We start from the raw sequence: 16,199 nt of genomic DNA on the forward strand, positions 1-16,199 counted from the left end.
CTTGCCGAAAATGATGTGCCTCATATGGTCTTTGAAGGAGTGAAGAACCCCCAGAGCAAGGAAAATGACCCAGATCTGTTTGATGGAAGCCCTGATACTTGGGAAAGGGGAAAGCATATAGTCATTACTTAAATTAACATTCCTGGAAGCTACATATGTAACTTGAGGATTATGCTGATTTTTTCTTGCATGCATTATATGAGTGTGCCCTTGTATTTCCAACACAGTATCACAGTGATCAGGCTAGAGGGAAGCACATGTCTGAATACATTTTAATGACTAAAGAAGTCTTGAATCAAAATGTAACCCTGATCCCCTTTGGTGTGAGTGACTGTAATAAACACAGTAATGATCATCTTAAAAAATAAAGGGGAGGTGGGGGTCATATATCTTATTTTCATTGGAACTTTCTTCAGGAATCTGAAAATCCTCTGTGTGTTGTTTGAAAAGAAAATGAACTCTTCTAGGGGAAACTTTGCTTTTTCTTCTCTGGAGCCGTTGGCATGTTTTCTGAGCTAATCTTCCATGTGCCAAAAATCAGACAGGGTCATGAGCAAATGGTCAGGGCTGCCAAGCCATAAGGATCCTTGGCAGAGGTGGCTGCCAACTCTGAAGAACTCCAGTGACTCTCAACTTTTACATGATATGGAGAAAATTTTGTGTTACTCAGAAGAGAGATGAAAGGACCTGCCAAATTGAAGAATTTGAGTTTTCATTAATTGGTAACTACATTCATATCAAAGTGAACTAGAAAACAACCCCAATCAATTTAGACTTACATGAAAAACACCTCTTTTGAGAAGGGACCACAGAGTTGAGAATCAAACCTATGCTTTATTTTCTGTACTTTGGTATAAATTATATTTCCCCCTTCTTAAGTTTCAAGAAATTGAAGTTCCTGTCAAATGCAACTCCAGGGGGCCATAGTGGGTGGCTTATTGGGTTAGCAGTCAGGACAAGTGGGTTAAGATTTCACTCAGATCCTTCCTAACTGTGACTGTGGACAACAAATTAACTCCCCAAACCACTTAACCTCTTCTGTAAAAAGGGGAATAATAGGACCTATAAAACTTACCTGATAGTAGGGACTCAACTCCCTTTGGTAGTCTGATGAATGGATCTGTGGATCCTTTCTCAGAATAATGTTCTAAAATACATAATATAAAATAATCTAGTTATTTATTGTCTACTATGTGTCAGGCCAATTATATTGAATTATAGTAACTATGATATTTTATGTGCATGTATGTATGTGTTTGTGTGTGCATAAGTGTGTATATTTACATATACATATATCTAAATACATGTATATGTGTGTATGTGTATATATATATATATATATGAATATATATATTCATATGTATGTGTATATATCTATGGCTATCTCTTTATAAAAGTTCATGGACCCCAGGTTAAGAACCCTTGCCATACAGGGTTGGTGTAAGATTCTCATGGATTGTGTGTGTGTGTGTGTGTGTGTGTGTGTGTGTGTGTATAAATTTCTTTCTGTGTATCTGCCTGGTTGTGTATCTATTTCTTTATTCTGCCAACTTTAGAGGCTTGGGGGCCAGGACTGGGGTGGATAGCAGTAACAAGTTTGGGATGTTGGTGTTAGAGGAAAGTAGCCAGTAGCCATGTCAGGACAGGTTTTACACTGCAGAGCTTTTGAGCTGTGGTTTTTGGAGTGAGGTGAATTCAGGAAATGAGATTCAGGCTGTAAGAAATGGAATTTAACATTTGTTTCTCACTTGACACAGTTGTTATCCTCATTACACACAGACACACATTTTCGTTAAAGTTCTTGTGTCAAGAAAAATAATCATCTATTTATCTAGGGTTTTTTTTTCTCCCCCCCCCCCATGTTCCGTGTCTTAATGTTCTAGAAAGAGGGTAGATTGCAGATTGGGCTCTGTTAACATATGACTCCTGGAGACATGCAGTGGAAGATAAAAGACATTTATAACTAGAGCTTTACAGAGAGCTCAGTCAGAGGAAATGGTCGTCCCTTTGCATCTTAGGAAGTGGTTAAAAAAGATGAGTTAGATGTAGAGGTGAAGAACCACAGATGACAGGACTTTGTGGAGAATGAAACCATCAGGTCATTTGCTGTCACTGATATGCTACTTTCTTCATCATTAAAAGAAAAATCTTGAATCTAACTTGTTTTCCTTTTGTAAGAGAACATGTCTTGCACGGGTTCTTAAACTTTTCTGTTATGTTTATGGATCCCTTCGGCAACCCAGTAAAGCCTGTCCTTGAAATTATGTTTTTAAAAGTATGAAATAGAATACATAGGATTACTAAGAAAACCAATTATCTGGGGCAGCCAGGTGGTACAGTAGATAGAGCCCCAGCCCTGGAGTCAGGAGGACCTGAGTTCAACTGCCCTCAGACACTTAATAATTATCTAGCTATGTGGCCTTGGGCGAGCCACTTAACCCCAATTGCCTTGCAAAACAAAATAAAATTAAAAAAAAAAAAGAAAACCAATTTTCAAAGAAAACAATTATTGAAAGATGATTATATTTAAAAGGTTTATATTATTTTATCAAAGGATATGAGTCTGGAATTGTAACATAATCATAAAAGTTACAGTTATAAAATCTTTTTTCGAAAGTTTACAAAGGCTAAATTAAGAACCCCAGAACTCTAAGAAGAATTACCATAAAACTCACCTCTTTCTGAAATTCATAGTTACATATCATTTGCCCAGTGTTATGAATTTTTCAGATTACTGGAATTAGGCTTTTTAGCCTTAAAGTTTTTCATTATTTCACCATTTTGAGGAATATTTTCCTAGAGTGTGCTTTACAAAATTCTTTGCCTTCTGACAAATGAATTGTCTTCCAAGAGTTTACTCATTTTTTTTCTTAACAGATGGAAATATGGGACCATTTCCTTCACATAAACAATAATTATTAGATTGCATTCCTTAAGAATCCACAAAAGTCTGTTTCACAAGTAATGTACCTAGAAGATGCCAAGTTCAGTATACTTTCCTCAGTTACCTCTTAGTCTCTATAGGTGATAGTATTACTATGGGAAAATGCATTAATCTTATTAACTCAGGCTAGAAACTATCTCTATTCTTCCTTCCTCCCAATTTATCCACTCTTCTTGTAGGGTAAGCTGGGTCTGCTTCCACTGATAGTGGTGGCCCCTCTGGTGTAGAACAGGGATTCTTGTACAATACATTTTGGAAAGAAGGTTGAAAGAAGGGTAGGAACAGCATATGAGATGCACTGGGTAGAAAAGGATAAGGTCCTGAGGTATTGTCAGTGTTGGCTGGAGGAAGAAAGGATGCTTGACTTATTTATCTTGGACCACAATGGTGTTCTCCTTTTCAGATAGAAACATTCTATTGCTGTTGCTGTGGCTGGAACTCTGGCTCCAGATGGTTTTGGGGCTAGTGATAGAGTTCTTTGGACACCCTGGTGTCCTTGGCAATAAAAGGCAGCTACCGCCACAGCCTCCAACCTTATATCAAGGAATTTGGGGTCCAGAGTATAAAGGGTACATAGATTGGTTTTCCTTTTCTGCAAGAAAGATAATGATGTGGCTTAACTTGCAATAGTATTTTTTATAGCACTTTAAAATTTTAGTAGGAAAGGTCATGTTAAAATGCAAACCCTGTACTTCTTGGGGGTGTTGAGTTCTTTGGTGGTTTTTTGGATGTAGTTTCATCAACTAATACCCTTAGGGATGGATGGATTAATGAATATGTCTGTCTTTTAGCAGGAAATATTGCCAGGATTCTTTTGACAGCTGGTTCGTTTTTACTTTGTTCCCTTTATCTTTTATTATGACATTTGTCTAACCTCCAAGCCCTATGAAAGAGTTTTTCTCCCTTCCCCCCCAGCATTTTGGGAAAGGGTGAGTCGGATCAGGACTCTTATCAAGCAGTTAAGTACATATCCCAAGCTTAAAAGAGGAATTTAAGATTTTAAAATTTTATGTAGTTTAACTTGTTTGTTCTTATCTTATTTCTGACTTGGACAAAGTTCACATGGGGGATGCTATTTTGATAGAGGAGAAATTAAAGTTATAATCAACAACTTTTTTAGTAGTCCAGTCTTTTTTAAACTTTCAAAAGTATCTATACAGAAAAAAGGTAATTTCCCTAGATATAAGATTCAATTGCTGAATGACCATTTTTTATTGAATCTTTTTGACATTTGATGCTGTTAGATACTAATTTTTACTTTATTGTGATAGTAATATGTTTCTTAACATTAAAAAGAAAACTCTATCCAATGTTTTGTCATGACTGCAAAGTGGTCTTTTATCAAGATCTCTTTTGAGTTGGCATTTTGTTTTCTTAATTAAATTAAAAAAACATTAAGTTCCCACTATATTCAAGGCTCTAGTAAGATGTTGATCATACAGAACCACCACCACCACCCCTCCCTCCAAAAAATGAAACTATCCTACTCAAGGACCTTATTAACTATTAAATGCAAAGTAATTTGCTGGACAGAGCACTTTTATGACAATAGACTTAGCTTATATCTGTGAAGCAGGCCCCCACCTTTGGGGTTTAAAGCCCTAGAAAGAGGGGAGGTTCAACTAAGTAGGGAAGGGACCTTTTCCCCCAGTAGGTCCTTTGTCCTCCCTCACCTGCCTGGCTGAGAGTTTTGGTTTTGTGTCTCTTGTTCTTTTACCTCTTAATATTCCTTTCTGCCTCCAGACTTTTAAATGGGTGATCTTTTGTCATGCATTTTTCAGGAAGTAGAAAAACTGCTGATAAAAGTTTTAAAAATCCTGATTTTGCACACTGCATTCGGACACCAGCTTTCCCCCTTTCTGACTCAGGCCTTATATCAAAAGACAGATTTGGAGGCAGAAGTGGGGGAGGCCTATGAATTTTTAATAATAATTTACATTTTTTAATATTTCTTCTCCATAAGTTTTGCTTTTAATCAGTCCATACTGTAGAGAGTGGGGAGGCAGGAAGGGGGAGAGGGAGGGAGGGAGAGAGATGGGGGAGGGAGAGAGAGAGACAGACAGACAGACAGAATATGAATGAGAATGACAGTGCATTTCCTTTCCTTGCTGCTCCAGTATTACTGGACCTAGCTCTGCTTTGAAAAAAATCAAAGATCTCAACTTTAGTTTGTAGAAACTTTAACCCTAGGGTTATCAGTAAACATAGTCACAATTCCATTAGGTGAATGACCATGATGACTGACATTTAAATTGTGCTTGCAGAGTGCCATACACACTAAGTCATTTGATTCTAACAATAGCTTTGCAAGGTAAAAATCTATTCCTTATCCCCATTTTATAGATGAGGAAACTGAGGATGAGAGAAGAGTTTTGTCCATAGTCACACAGTTGGTACATGTCTGAAACAGGATTTGAATTAATCTAACACTCTCTCTCCAGGTTCAGACATTTCCCAGCCCCTGCTCCATTTCCCTATACTCCCTTCTACCTCCAAAAAAAAATCTGGCTCAACAAAAGAAAATAGAATGCTGTTGGAGGTTATGTAGTTGCACGATCTTGAAAAGACTGTGTGTAAATGGAAACATTTCACTGCACTCAGAGGCATTGCTGTTTAAAAGAGTTCTATCCCAAATCATTCGTTCAAGCAGAGAATTGTTTCATAAAGGGTCACTCTTTACTTGGGTATCAGTGCTTTGTACATTTAGCCACTTGCCTCACTAAGGGTTACTGGGGTTAATAACATAGAAGATTCTGTCTTACATAGTATAATGGAATCCTGATGGGGCTGGCAGCTGGGAATCTGAAGCAGCCCAGTTCATTCAGTCAGTTCCCTGAATGCAGAATCATAAAGATATTTTAGAGCTGGGAAGGAGAATTGTCCTTAGAGGTCAGTTTAGTGGAAGGAAATCTTCCAACATAATAGTTTTTAAAGATCCCAATTGAGACCCAGATTGGTGGGTCTCATTAATTAGATCAGTCTGGTTAGGAATTCTATTTAGAAAATTTCTAAGTTGCTTTCATCATTACTTCTGCCTAATTTCAGTTGTTTTTTTTTTTTTTTTGGCTAATCTGTAAGAATAGGCATGAGAATTTAAAAATTTAATATTGAAGTAATTCAAAATAAAATAGTTTTAGGGGGAAAAGCGGGGCAGGGAGGAGTTGTATACTTCTGTTTTGTGATTTTTGAGAATGGGAAAATTGAAAACTACAGATTAAAATTTTTTACTTCTTTGTTCCAAAATTTTGCAACTTGGTGTGGCAGTGGATAGACAGTGCCAAACCTGAAGTCAAGGAGAATCATCAGACACTTACTAGCTGTAGGACCCTGGACAAGTCATTTAACCCTTAGTCATTTAACCCTTTTGGCCTCAATTTCCTCATCTGTAAAGTGAGCTGGAGAAGAAAATGACAAACTCCTCCATTATCGTTGCCAAGAAAGCCCCAAATGGGATCAGGAAGAGTCAGACATGACTGAAAAAAGACTGAACAGCAACAGAATTACCCATATGGTTTCAGGGTAACAGGGTTAAAGTCTTGAGTTTTAAAACAATCTCTCCCATACGTTGCTGATAGAATAGGCATTCATCTGATTGTTGCACCCTCCTCCGTTCCAAAATCCTTCAATGTCTTCCTGTACCAAATAAACTTTTTACTAATCCCAACAATCTGGAAACAAGCTGACTTTCCAAGCTTCTCTCACACCCCCTGCTCTTTGTGGGTTATAGACTCTAGCCAAGGTGGAACAGTCAAGCAAGTACAGGTTGGGGTCACAGGATGTGAATTTGAATCCTGACTTTGCTGCCTGTGATCTTGGCAAGTCACTTAACTCCTCTGGGGAAATGAGGAGGTGCTGTGGCCTAAATTGCCTTGAAGGTGTCTTGATTCCAAACATGATACATATTTGATCATGCTGCATCCCTAGGATACCCCTCACCTCCAGCCCCACCCCTTACTCTCTCCCCTAATGAAATCCTTCCTGTCTTATAAGGCCCAGATGGAATATCACTTCTTCCACCCCTCCTTAAAGCTTTCCCCTAAATTTCCTAGTCAGGAAAGACTTCTTAATTAAGCCTCTCATCAGAAACATTTCTTTCTTGTGAAATATATTCTAAATTCTATCCTATTTTGTATTATCATTTTTTTTCATGTATCTTCTTTCCTGTTCTAGGTCATTCATTCCTTTAGAGCAGGTGTCATAACTGTGATCTATCCAGCAAGATGAGATTCCCTTAAGGTTAGGGATTGTTTCATTTTCATTTTTTGTGTGCTTATCACTTTGTACATAATCTGTACCTAATAAATACTTCTTGAATTGATTCCAGTAACTGGGTAGAGTATCAGGGCCCAGAGTCAGAAAGACCTGAATCCAAATCCAGCTCAAGACACTTACTAGTTGTATAACCCTGGACAAGTCATCCAACCCTGTTTGCCTCAGTTTCCTCATCTATAAAGTGAATTTGAGTAGGAATTAGCAAACCACTTCAGTATCTTTGCTAAGAAAACCCCAAAAGGTGTAACAAAGGATTGGAACAACTTGAAATGACTTAACAAAGACATCACCCCCAACGCATAATAATTTTTTGTTGTTGAAGAAATTGAATAACGTATATAAAATGTGCAGTATAGAATGGTTCTCTTAAGTTTATAAGTTCATCATTCCTTTTCAGAATCTATTACTGATCTTCCAGGAAAAACTGAAAATGGACCTGTGTTTACAAGACTGCGTAATCCATGTACAGGCAAGTTATCTTGTGTGTTGGTGTTGGGCTTATTTTCCATGATGTAAATGATTATCTGAGTTTTCTTTTTGCTTTTTTTTTCCCATGGCTAAACAAAAATTTAGGTGTTTGTGTACATGCATGACTTTGGTTCTTCCTTTCTGAGAATAACCTTTAAAATTAAGATGGTAACACCAGTGTGAAAGAAACATGCCAGAGATTTTCCTGGTCACGCCAACTAGTTCATTCAGTGTAAACAATCCTGATTTCTTCTTATAATTTTAATCAGTGAAACTGTTCTTTCATCAGAAATATTGGCAGCACAAAAAAGTAGCAAGTTTGACTTCTTTTAAATGCATTAATTTTCTTTGGAATCCTTAGGCCAACTTTTCTTAGGGTGGTATCCAAAGTTAGTCTTCATTCATATTCATCTTAGCCATAAAAGTAAAATAAACAATCAAAGGGAAAAGAGAGGGTTTCACTTGACATGCCAGGTTTTTTAGTATTTTCATTTTTAGCTCTCTTTTTCATATTTTATTCAGTCCAAAGAATAGTATCTTTTTTCTTGTCAGTAGATGATGATCTACCTTGAATTAAAAACATATTGTGGGGTAGAGAGAGAAATGTATGCCATTGGAGGAAATTTTATTATAATTGCAAATCCAGTGCACTTTCTGTGTTATTAATATCTTAAATATTCTTAAAATTTTACAGGCATATTATAATATGTGAAGTAAAACTATACTAATTTAATCTTAAATGATTTATCAGATAAATATGAATGAGAATGGTGTTTTATGAAATTCATTTTCTTTATCTGGTACCTTTTACTGTTAAGTTCCATAAGTTTCTTATGACAACTTTATGGTAAGTCAAAAGCAACAGATGCTTTTCTTATTTTTCAAATAGCATTTAGTTGAAAAAAAAAAAGCTGATAATTCTGTGAAGAAACACAAAAGGGGGAAAAAAGGTACCTTTTCCAGATAAGGGCATGTCCTTCAGAATTCAGTGACTGGCCTGAGAATTTTGCCACAATTCCTCCCACTTTTGTAGGAGGAATTTTATCATTTATTAATTAAAGTTCCTCCAAAATGTAGCACAAGTGCAAATCAGAGCCTGTAGATATGTAAAATAATCTATCTATAGTGTTAAAATTTAGTTTAACCTGAGATTTACATGAACAACAGAGGAAAATAATTTTTCCTGCCCTTTCCATATATGCGTCTGAAACAGGTTTGAATAAGAGAAATCGTTTGTGAATTCAAATGTAAAACATACAGCTTGCTACATATACATTGTCCATTTTTTCTCCTGTTCTCCTCCTCCCTTCTATATTAAAGAAACCCTTAATGCTAAAATGGTTGCAATGAAGACTAAACCTACTAGGGACCTTAGGAAAAAGATCACCTTTTAATGTCCAGGTCTGACCCACAGGGTCCACAAGATTTGTCTCTGTTGGAGCCTAGCTGCAAGCTGCACCTGAGCCCCCCCTGCTTCAGCTGTATCTCATCAGACCCTCCCATTACACTCTTGTTTAGATTAGAAATGGAATTTCCCTCCTGATCCGATGTAGGTTTGAATCAAAGACCTTGCAGCAGTTAAGATAAATTATTCGCACTTTATATTTATTGGTTGAAGTTCAGTAGGGATTACAGAACTGGAAAACAAGCATCTGTATATAATAGCTATAAGCTTTCTTTGGAATTACAGTTTATAGAGAAGGTATCTATGTATGTTGATGCATATATTAGGAATTCCTCAGAACCATTGGGCAGTCTTGATTTTTTGTGAAAACTTACAAATACAAAACAGATTTCTTTTAACAGGGGAAGCAGCCCTTTACTTGTTTGATACCAGTGTGCAGCAGCTGTTGGAAGTCAAAGCTTTCCATGAAGAGTGCCATTCTTGGTTTATAGGTCAGACAGTTCAACATGGTGAGTTATAGGGTGCATGCCTCCCCTTCACTTTAACTAAGAATATGAGGTGATGTTATTTCTTCATTTGAATGTGCAGCTGTGGACAAGTGGCCAATGCATAGCTGCACTCCATCAGCTCAATTGGTAGGAAAATTCAGAGCACTGAAAATGTTTTGAGTAATATCTATGTCTTTTAATTACCTTTTGAAGCTAGAAACTTGCCTTCTCTTGGTCAGCAGTATAATTTATCTGAAAGCATGAATATGTACCATTGTGTTCATGGAAACATGTTGACTCTCTCTCACTTGCAGGAGTATAAACAATTTAGTAACCCTCTTTCCTTCAGAATGTGTATTTAAGAAATACTAACAACTCCTTGAGGGTGGAGGCAGGGTAGGGCATGTGGGTGGAAAAAGGGATAAAATTCACTCTTACTTGGTATTATTATTATTTATCTTTTAATATTTTCTTTTTAAATTTTGAGTTCCAAATTCTCTCCTCCCCTTCCATTTACTCTGAGGACAAAGTGATATCAACTATACATGTGAAATCATACTAAATATATTTCTATAATAGCCATATCCCAAAAACAAAAAAGAAAACGAGGGAAAATTAGACAATTTACATTCAGAGTTCATTAGTTCTCTCTGGAGGTGAGTAGAATTTTTTCCTCATGACTACTTGGAATTAGCTTGATCATTGTATCGATAAAGGTAGCCATCTTTCACAGTTGACCATCAGTACAATATTGCTGTTTACTGTGAACAGTAATCTCCCAGTTATTCTCCCTTTCACTTCACATCCATTCATATAGAGCTTGCTGTGTTTTTTTTTCTGAAACCAAGCTCCCATTATTATAGCACAATGGTCCTCCATCACAATCATGTGCCCTAGTTTGTTAAGCCATTCTTCAATTGGTGAGCATCCCCTCAATTCCCAATTCTTTGCCATTGGAAAAAGTGACATAGGTTTATGTCAGATGTGTACAAATATTTTTATACATATAGTTCTTTTCCTTTTTTCCTGATCTTTTCGGGTTACAAATGTAGTAGTAGTGTTTATTGTTGGATCACAGAGTTTGTACACTTAAAGACTGTTCTCCAGAATGGTTGCTATAGTTCGCAGCTTCACCAACAGCTTATTAGTGACAGATGTGAGGTGGTACCTCAAGAGTTGTAATTTTCATTTCTCTAATCAGTAGTGATTTAGAGCATTTTTTTATATACCTGTAGTTAACTTTGATTATTTCTTCTGAAAATGGCCTCTTCTTTCCCTTTGACTGGCTCCCCACAAGCATGGGTGCTCCTCTCCACCTTGTGGATGTCACTAGGGCCCCTGCTCCCTCATGACTGGCCACCAGTGTTCTCCCTGGAATGGTGACCTAAATCTATAGATGGGCATTAAAGTTGCCAGTCAGAGCCCACTGTTTCCAGTGCCAGCAAAGGGTCCCCTGAAATCTCTTTCTGACCATCCTTCCAACCCCCTACTGTTGTCTTTGGGTTGCTGCCGTTATTGCCACCTCAAGATTGCTGCTGCTCTGCCCTTGGCCGACCCCACTAACCTTCTGAAGTTATCCTAGGTTGGAAAACTGTCTCACTCTGACCTTCTGTTGACTCTCCCACTACAAAATCTTATTTGAGGATTTATTTTAAGTTTTTTGGAGGGAAATGTTGGGAGAATTCAACTGGGTGGCTCCTTTCTTCATGGGTCAGTCTTTACTAAAAACCAGTCAGTCTTTAATGGGAAAGGAGAAGTGAGTGAGAAGAAGGGGAAGAAGAATCTAAGAAGTAAATTCTTGTGACAAGAAGTCAGCTTGTGTGACTCAGTCTTCTCATGTGTCTATTCTTATCAAAGAATATTTTTTCTCTATTTACTTATAATATCTTCTCTTTTCCTTGCCAATGTGACTTTTTTTTTTGGCAAAGCAGTGGGGTTAAGTGACTTGCCCAAGGTCACACAGCTAGGTCACTATTAAGTATCTGAGGCCAGACTTGAACTCGGGTCCTCCTGACTTCAAGGCCCGTGTTCTATCTACTGTGTCACCTAGTTGCCCCTCCAACTTATTCTTTTTTTTTAAGATTTTATTTATTTTGAGTTTTATAATTTTTCCCCTGATCTTACTTCCCTCTCCCACCCCTGACTTGTTCTTAAGAAAAATTGGTCTCAAGAATCATCATGGCCAATAGTGGAACACTGGACTGAGAGTCAGCAAAAGCCTGGGTTCAAGTCCCACCTCAGATACTTACTAGCTGTGGGATCCTGGGTAAATAAAGTCATTTCTTGATGTCTCTGTTTCATCCTTCATGAACTGAGTGTCAGACTCTGAACTTTAAAGCTGCCTTTATTCTTGGAATCTATGATCCTAAGATCTTGACTTCTTTCTGGAACAGAGGTTCTTAAGGTTCTTTTATGTGTGTATCATGGACCCCTTTGGCAAAATAATATTAGCCCAGAATAATTATATCCCCATTTCAGAATATTATTTTAAATATGTAATATTAAATACTTAGAATTAAAAAAGAAACAAATTATCTTGAAATAAACACACACACACACACACACACACACACACACACACACACACACACACGTTTTTTTCCTATCTGAGGAAACCCCTGGACCCATTGGTTAAGAAGTCCTGTTCTAAAGTCATGATAAAAATGCATTTGATTCCTTGTTATCCATTGAAGGTCTCATCTCTTCTCTCCCTAATTCATGCTATAGTTCAGAAGATGAGATTCAAATTTGCATGGAGGTTATAAAATCTTAGTTGTTTGTCACTGAGCATGTGAGAGGAATTTTGTCTCTTTGAAATGGGCAAAAAGCATTGTGTAGTGTTTGCTGCTTCATGGAATGTCATTCATTTAGTCACATTTTGAGGCCTACTTCGGATATCAGCTACCTTGAAATCCAGAATGAAACTAGACAGTCTCAAAAAGCAGCAGATCATTTGGAAGACAGCTAGATATGCAGTTGATAGAGCACCAAATCTAGAATCAGAAAGACTCATCTCCCAAGTTCAAATCTGACCTCAGATATTTAATAGGTATGTGACCCTAGGCAAGTGACTTAACCTTGCTTGCCTCAGTTTCCTCATCTGGAAAAGGAAATGAAAAACCACTCCAGTCAAGAAAACCAAGAAACCCCAAATGAGGTTATGAAGAGTCAGACACAACAGAAATGACAATGAGATCATTTTGACTGCATTATTCATGTTTCAAGGTTCTTTCCTTCCTTCCTTCCTTCCTTTCTTCCTTCCTTCCTTCCTTCCTTCCTTCCTTCCTTCGGTCTGGCTTTCTTTCTCTTTCCTGTTTTTCCATCTTTCTTTTTCTTTCTTTCCCCTGAAGAAATTGTTGTTCAGAGGACTAGCCACCTGGATTTTGTTTTCAGGCTGGGAAACCTGTTCTTAATTTTTGAATACAGTGGATGCCATATGTAAAATAAACTTAGTGCTTCTGATAAGGTTATTTTTATAAGCTGTTTTTCCAGATTTTTTGGAATAATCAGGCAATGCCAAAGTATGAAATTCTTTCCTTTAGTTTCTTGCTTACTGTAAAATGGACACACACACACACACACACACACACACGTGTCCCAGAAGTCTCAGTACACTTTACAACCTCATTGAAATTTTTGGAGAACCCCATGTATATGGATGTGCACTTATAGTTACTTGCATACATACATACATACATACCTGTCCATGTATAAATAAGATATATAAACACACATGTGTATGTGTGTGTGTGTATATATATATGTACATACACACACATATATACACATCATATATGTGTATGGGGTGTCTACATATATTTTTCTTCTTTTTTTAATTAAAAAAGATATATGAACTTTTAACAATTATAACTATTTCAGTAGAATTAATTTCTTTTTTAATCAAACTGTGTATTATTTTTCACATTTGAAAACATTATTATGAGAAAAGGGTCCATAGGCTTAACTTGCCCGAGGGTCCAGGATACATAGACAATGAAGGACTCTAAGGTCTTCCATTCTGACTCATTCTCACTAATCTATTGGTACCAAATCCTCCATCCATGGAAGGGTAGATGAGTTCTGTGTAGTTTCTTCTCCTTTCTTAAAGATTTTTCATGAATTTAGGATGTTTGGCGGGAGATGCAGTAGTTTGAGGAGAGGTAGCATGCAAGGTTAAGTTATTGAATTTTTTTCTGCTTTGATTGCCTATCACTAAAAGAGTCTCGACTTACAGAAAATTTCCTTCATGGCTTCTGCCTTATCCTATAATGCTACCATTCTCTGGAATTTCTCTGTCATTTTCCTTCCACTGTGTTTCTGACCCTACTTCTTTCTCTTGGTCAGTGTGAGCCTGTCAGTGAACCCTCGTGTTCTTGGTGTGATACTCTGTTCCATATAGCTGCCCCCACCTTCAGAAGCTCAGTGAATCACAGACCACTTCATGGACCAATCCTCTTGTTTCCATCTTCAGCTGTTTGTTTGGTAACATGAGTTCTGTCATTCTGGCCTCTTTCTTTTCCTGCGTTGCCTCATCTCTGTATAAAGTGATTTTTTAAACAAATAAATAGAAAATTAACAGTAGATTTCAATAGATTTCTCTTTCTTTTCACACAGACACAAGAGAATTTTTTTTTGAGGCGATCCAGACTGTTTAATGCCACATATTGCCTATCCAGAATCACACACACAAATTCACTGATTTAACATGGAAGATTTTAAAATATATATATATATATGTACTTTAGTGATTGATTTGCACCTTGAAGATGCTAGAACAGGCAATTCAATGTGTTTAATTTTTTTTCTCCTTTTCAATCTGCAGATGGTCGCCTTTTACTTTTAACACCAATGGATCCTTTGTTTATGATTCTGTACTATCTTATAAAAGCTGAGAAAGAGGTACGTTTCCCTGTTTGGGACACTAAGTGGTTAAGGGAAAGAATACAATGCTCTGTTCAACCCCACCCCCTCCTCTTTTAATTATTCCAAAATGTAGTTTCCAAAAACTTCAGATTTAATTTCATGATCATAAAAATGTACAGCATGTACTCTGGGACGGATTCATGGCTCAGAGCCCCCAGGGCCTGAGTTTTAATCCAGCCTCAGCCACTAACTTGCTATGTGACCTTCAGCCAGTCACTTTCACCTCTTTGTGTACCCCCACTAGAGTCCTATAAGGACTAAGCAATGAAATTTTTTTATAAAACACTTGATAGATTTGAAGAAGTATGATTTAGATGTCAAGAAAATAACAGTATCCTTGGGGAGAATTCAGCAAGGAAAAGAGAAACTCACTTTCTTACTCAGGAAGACAATAGAAAGAATGGAGATTCAGAATGCATTTATTGAGATGGGATACCTTCACTGATGCTTGTATTCTGAAGCCTCTTTGGTTGGGGTCATACTCTTTTAACATTTGTTATCAAGGCTAAACTGACATTTTCTTTCTTTCCATCAAGAAAAAGAGACTTTCCAAAAGCAACTTACTATCTCACTGAAACTGTGACTTCTCAAAAGGATAAAATGTTTTTTGGTACTCAAGGCATAAGCAATTAATATATTTGAAAGTGGGTCTTAGCTCTTTATTAAAACAGGATTTTCCCTTAGAACTTCCTTTACTTTTTAGGAATTATTTTTAGGTTTCTGGAACCACTTGAAAACAATGAAATTTCCTTCCCCCTTATCCTTTAAAAGAATGGCCTTTTCATTAATATAGCCTGACCTTTCCCTTTCTTCACATTCCCCACTTATTTTGAAACTAGTGAGGTTATTTTATGATTACCATCCTTTCTTCTGATCTAATAGGTAACCAAAGCTTTTGGGATTAGTACGTGTGAGCAATGAAGGAAAGAAGATGCTGTTCTGCTATGCAGAAGGACATGGTCCTTCCTCTAGTCTAGGCTGTGCTTAGGGAGAAAGTGTAAAAAGAGTCTGCTGGTGGCCCAGTGATTAGAGTACTTGACCTAGAGTCAGAAAGATCAGAATTCAAATTCAGCCACGAACACTTAATAGCTATGTGACCCTAGGAAAATTATTTACCTTTTCTTTGCCTCAGTTTCCTCAACTGTAAAATAAGGATAATAAGAGCACCTAACTTGAAGGGTTTTGTGAGGATAATACTTGTAAAAAGCAGTTAGAACAGTGCCTGTAACCTAGTGAGCATAATAGAAATGTTTAGTCCCTTCCTCATCTTTCTTCCTATTCTTTGCTAAATGAAATGGAAGGTGCCAAAACCACTTTAATCTAGTAACACTTTCCCAAGCCAACTTTACTTGATAGTCCTTTATCAAAAATGTTTTTAGACATAAAATTAGTTTTTAGACAATATTTTCAGTTTTCAACTTTTTTCCATTTGGTAGAGGGAAGGGTGATAAGGATCTTTTCTAATGTAACCATTAATTTCCTATTACAGAAATTATTTTGACATAAGTGAAAATAACCATTTTTTCACAACAGTCCCAAGTGTAGCTAATGTTATATTCAAAACATTAGCAAATTCTCACATTACAGGTTTTTTTTTGGGGGGGGGGTGGTTTGGTGAAAGAAATGAGTGAACAAATTAGTTAATTATAGCATTATATTCCAACCCTGACTTGTGGTAGGTCTCTCTCTCTCTCTCTCT

At 36.9% G+C, this 16,199-nt stretch overlaps 1 protein-coding gene and 1 long non-coding RNA gene across 4 annotated transcripts in view; one reads left to right on the plus strand and one right to left on the minus strand.

The window, feature by feature from the left end:
• The window catches only part of RNASEH2B (ribonuclease H2 subunit B), an 89,143-nt gene that overhangs the window by 28,720 nt on the left and 44,224 nt on the right, over window positions 1-16,199 (plus strand). For all 3 annotated transcript variants that reach the window (XM_074217169.1, XM_074217168.1, XM_074217167.1), the window contains exons 2-4: window positions 7,614-7,685; window positions 9,491-9,598; window positions 14,400-14,476. In XM_074217169.1, the coding sequence (XP_074073270.1) occupies window positions 7,614-7,685; window positions 9,491-9,598; window positions 14,400-14,476 (257 nt within the window). The remainder of the gene's footprint in view (window positions 1-7,613; window positions 7,686-9,490; window positions 9,599-14,399; window positions 14,477-16,199) is intronic.
• Window positions 474-3,025, minus strand: LOC141508498 (uncharacterized). The gene is made up of 3 exons (XR_012474448.1): window positions 2,676-3,025; window positions 1,076-1,147; window positions 474-687 (listed from the first exon to the last, which is right to left on the minus strand). It is a non-coding gene; the product is annotated as an uncharacterized LOC141508498 (long non-coding RNA).

Source organism: Macrotis lagotis, chromosome 1, assembly GCF_037893015.1.
Source record: "Macrotis lagotis isolate mMagLag1 chromosome 1, bilby.v1.9.chrom.fasta, whole genome shotgun sequence".
NCBI lineage: Eukaryota > Metazoa > Chordata > Mammalia > Peramelemorphia > Peramelidae > Macrotis > Macrotis lagotis.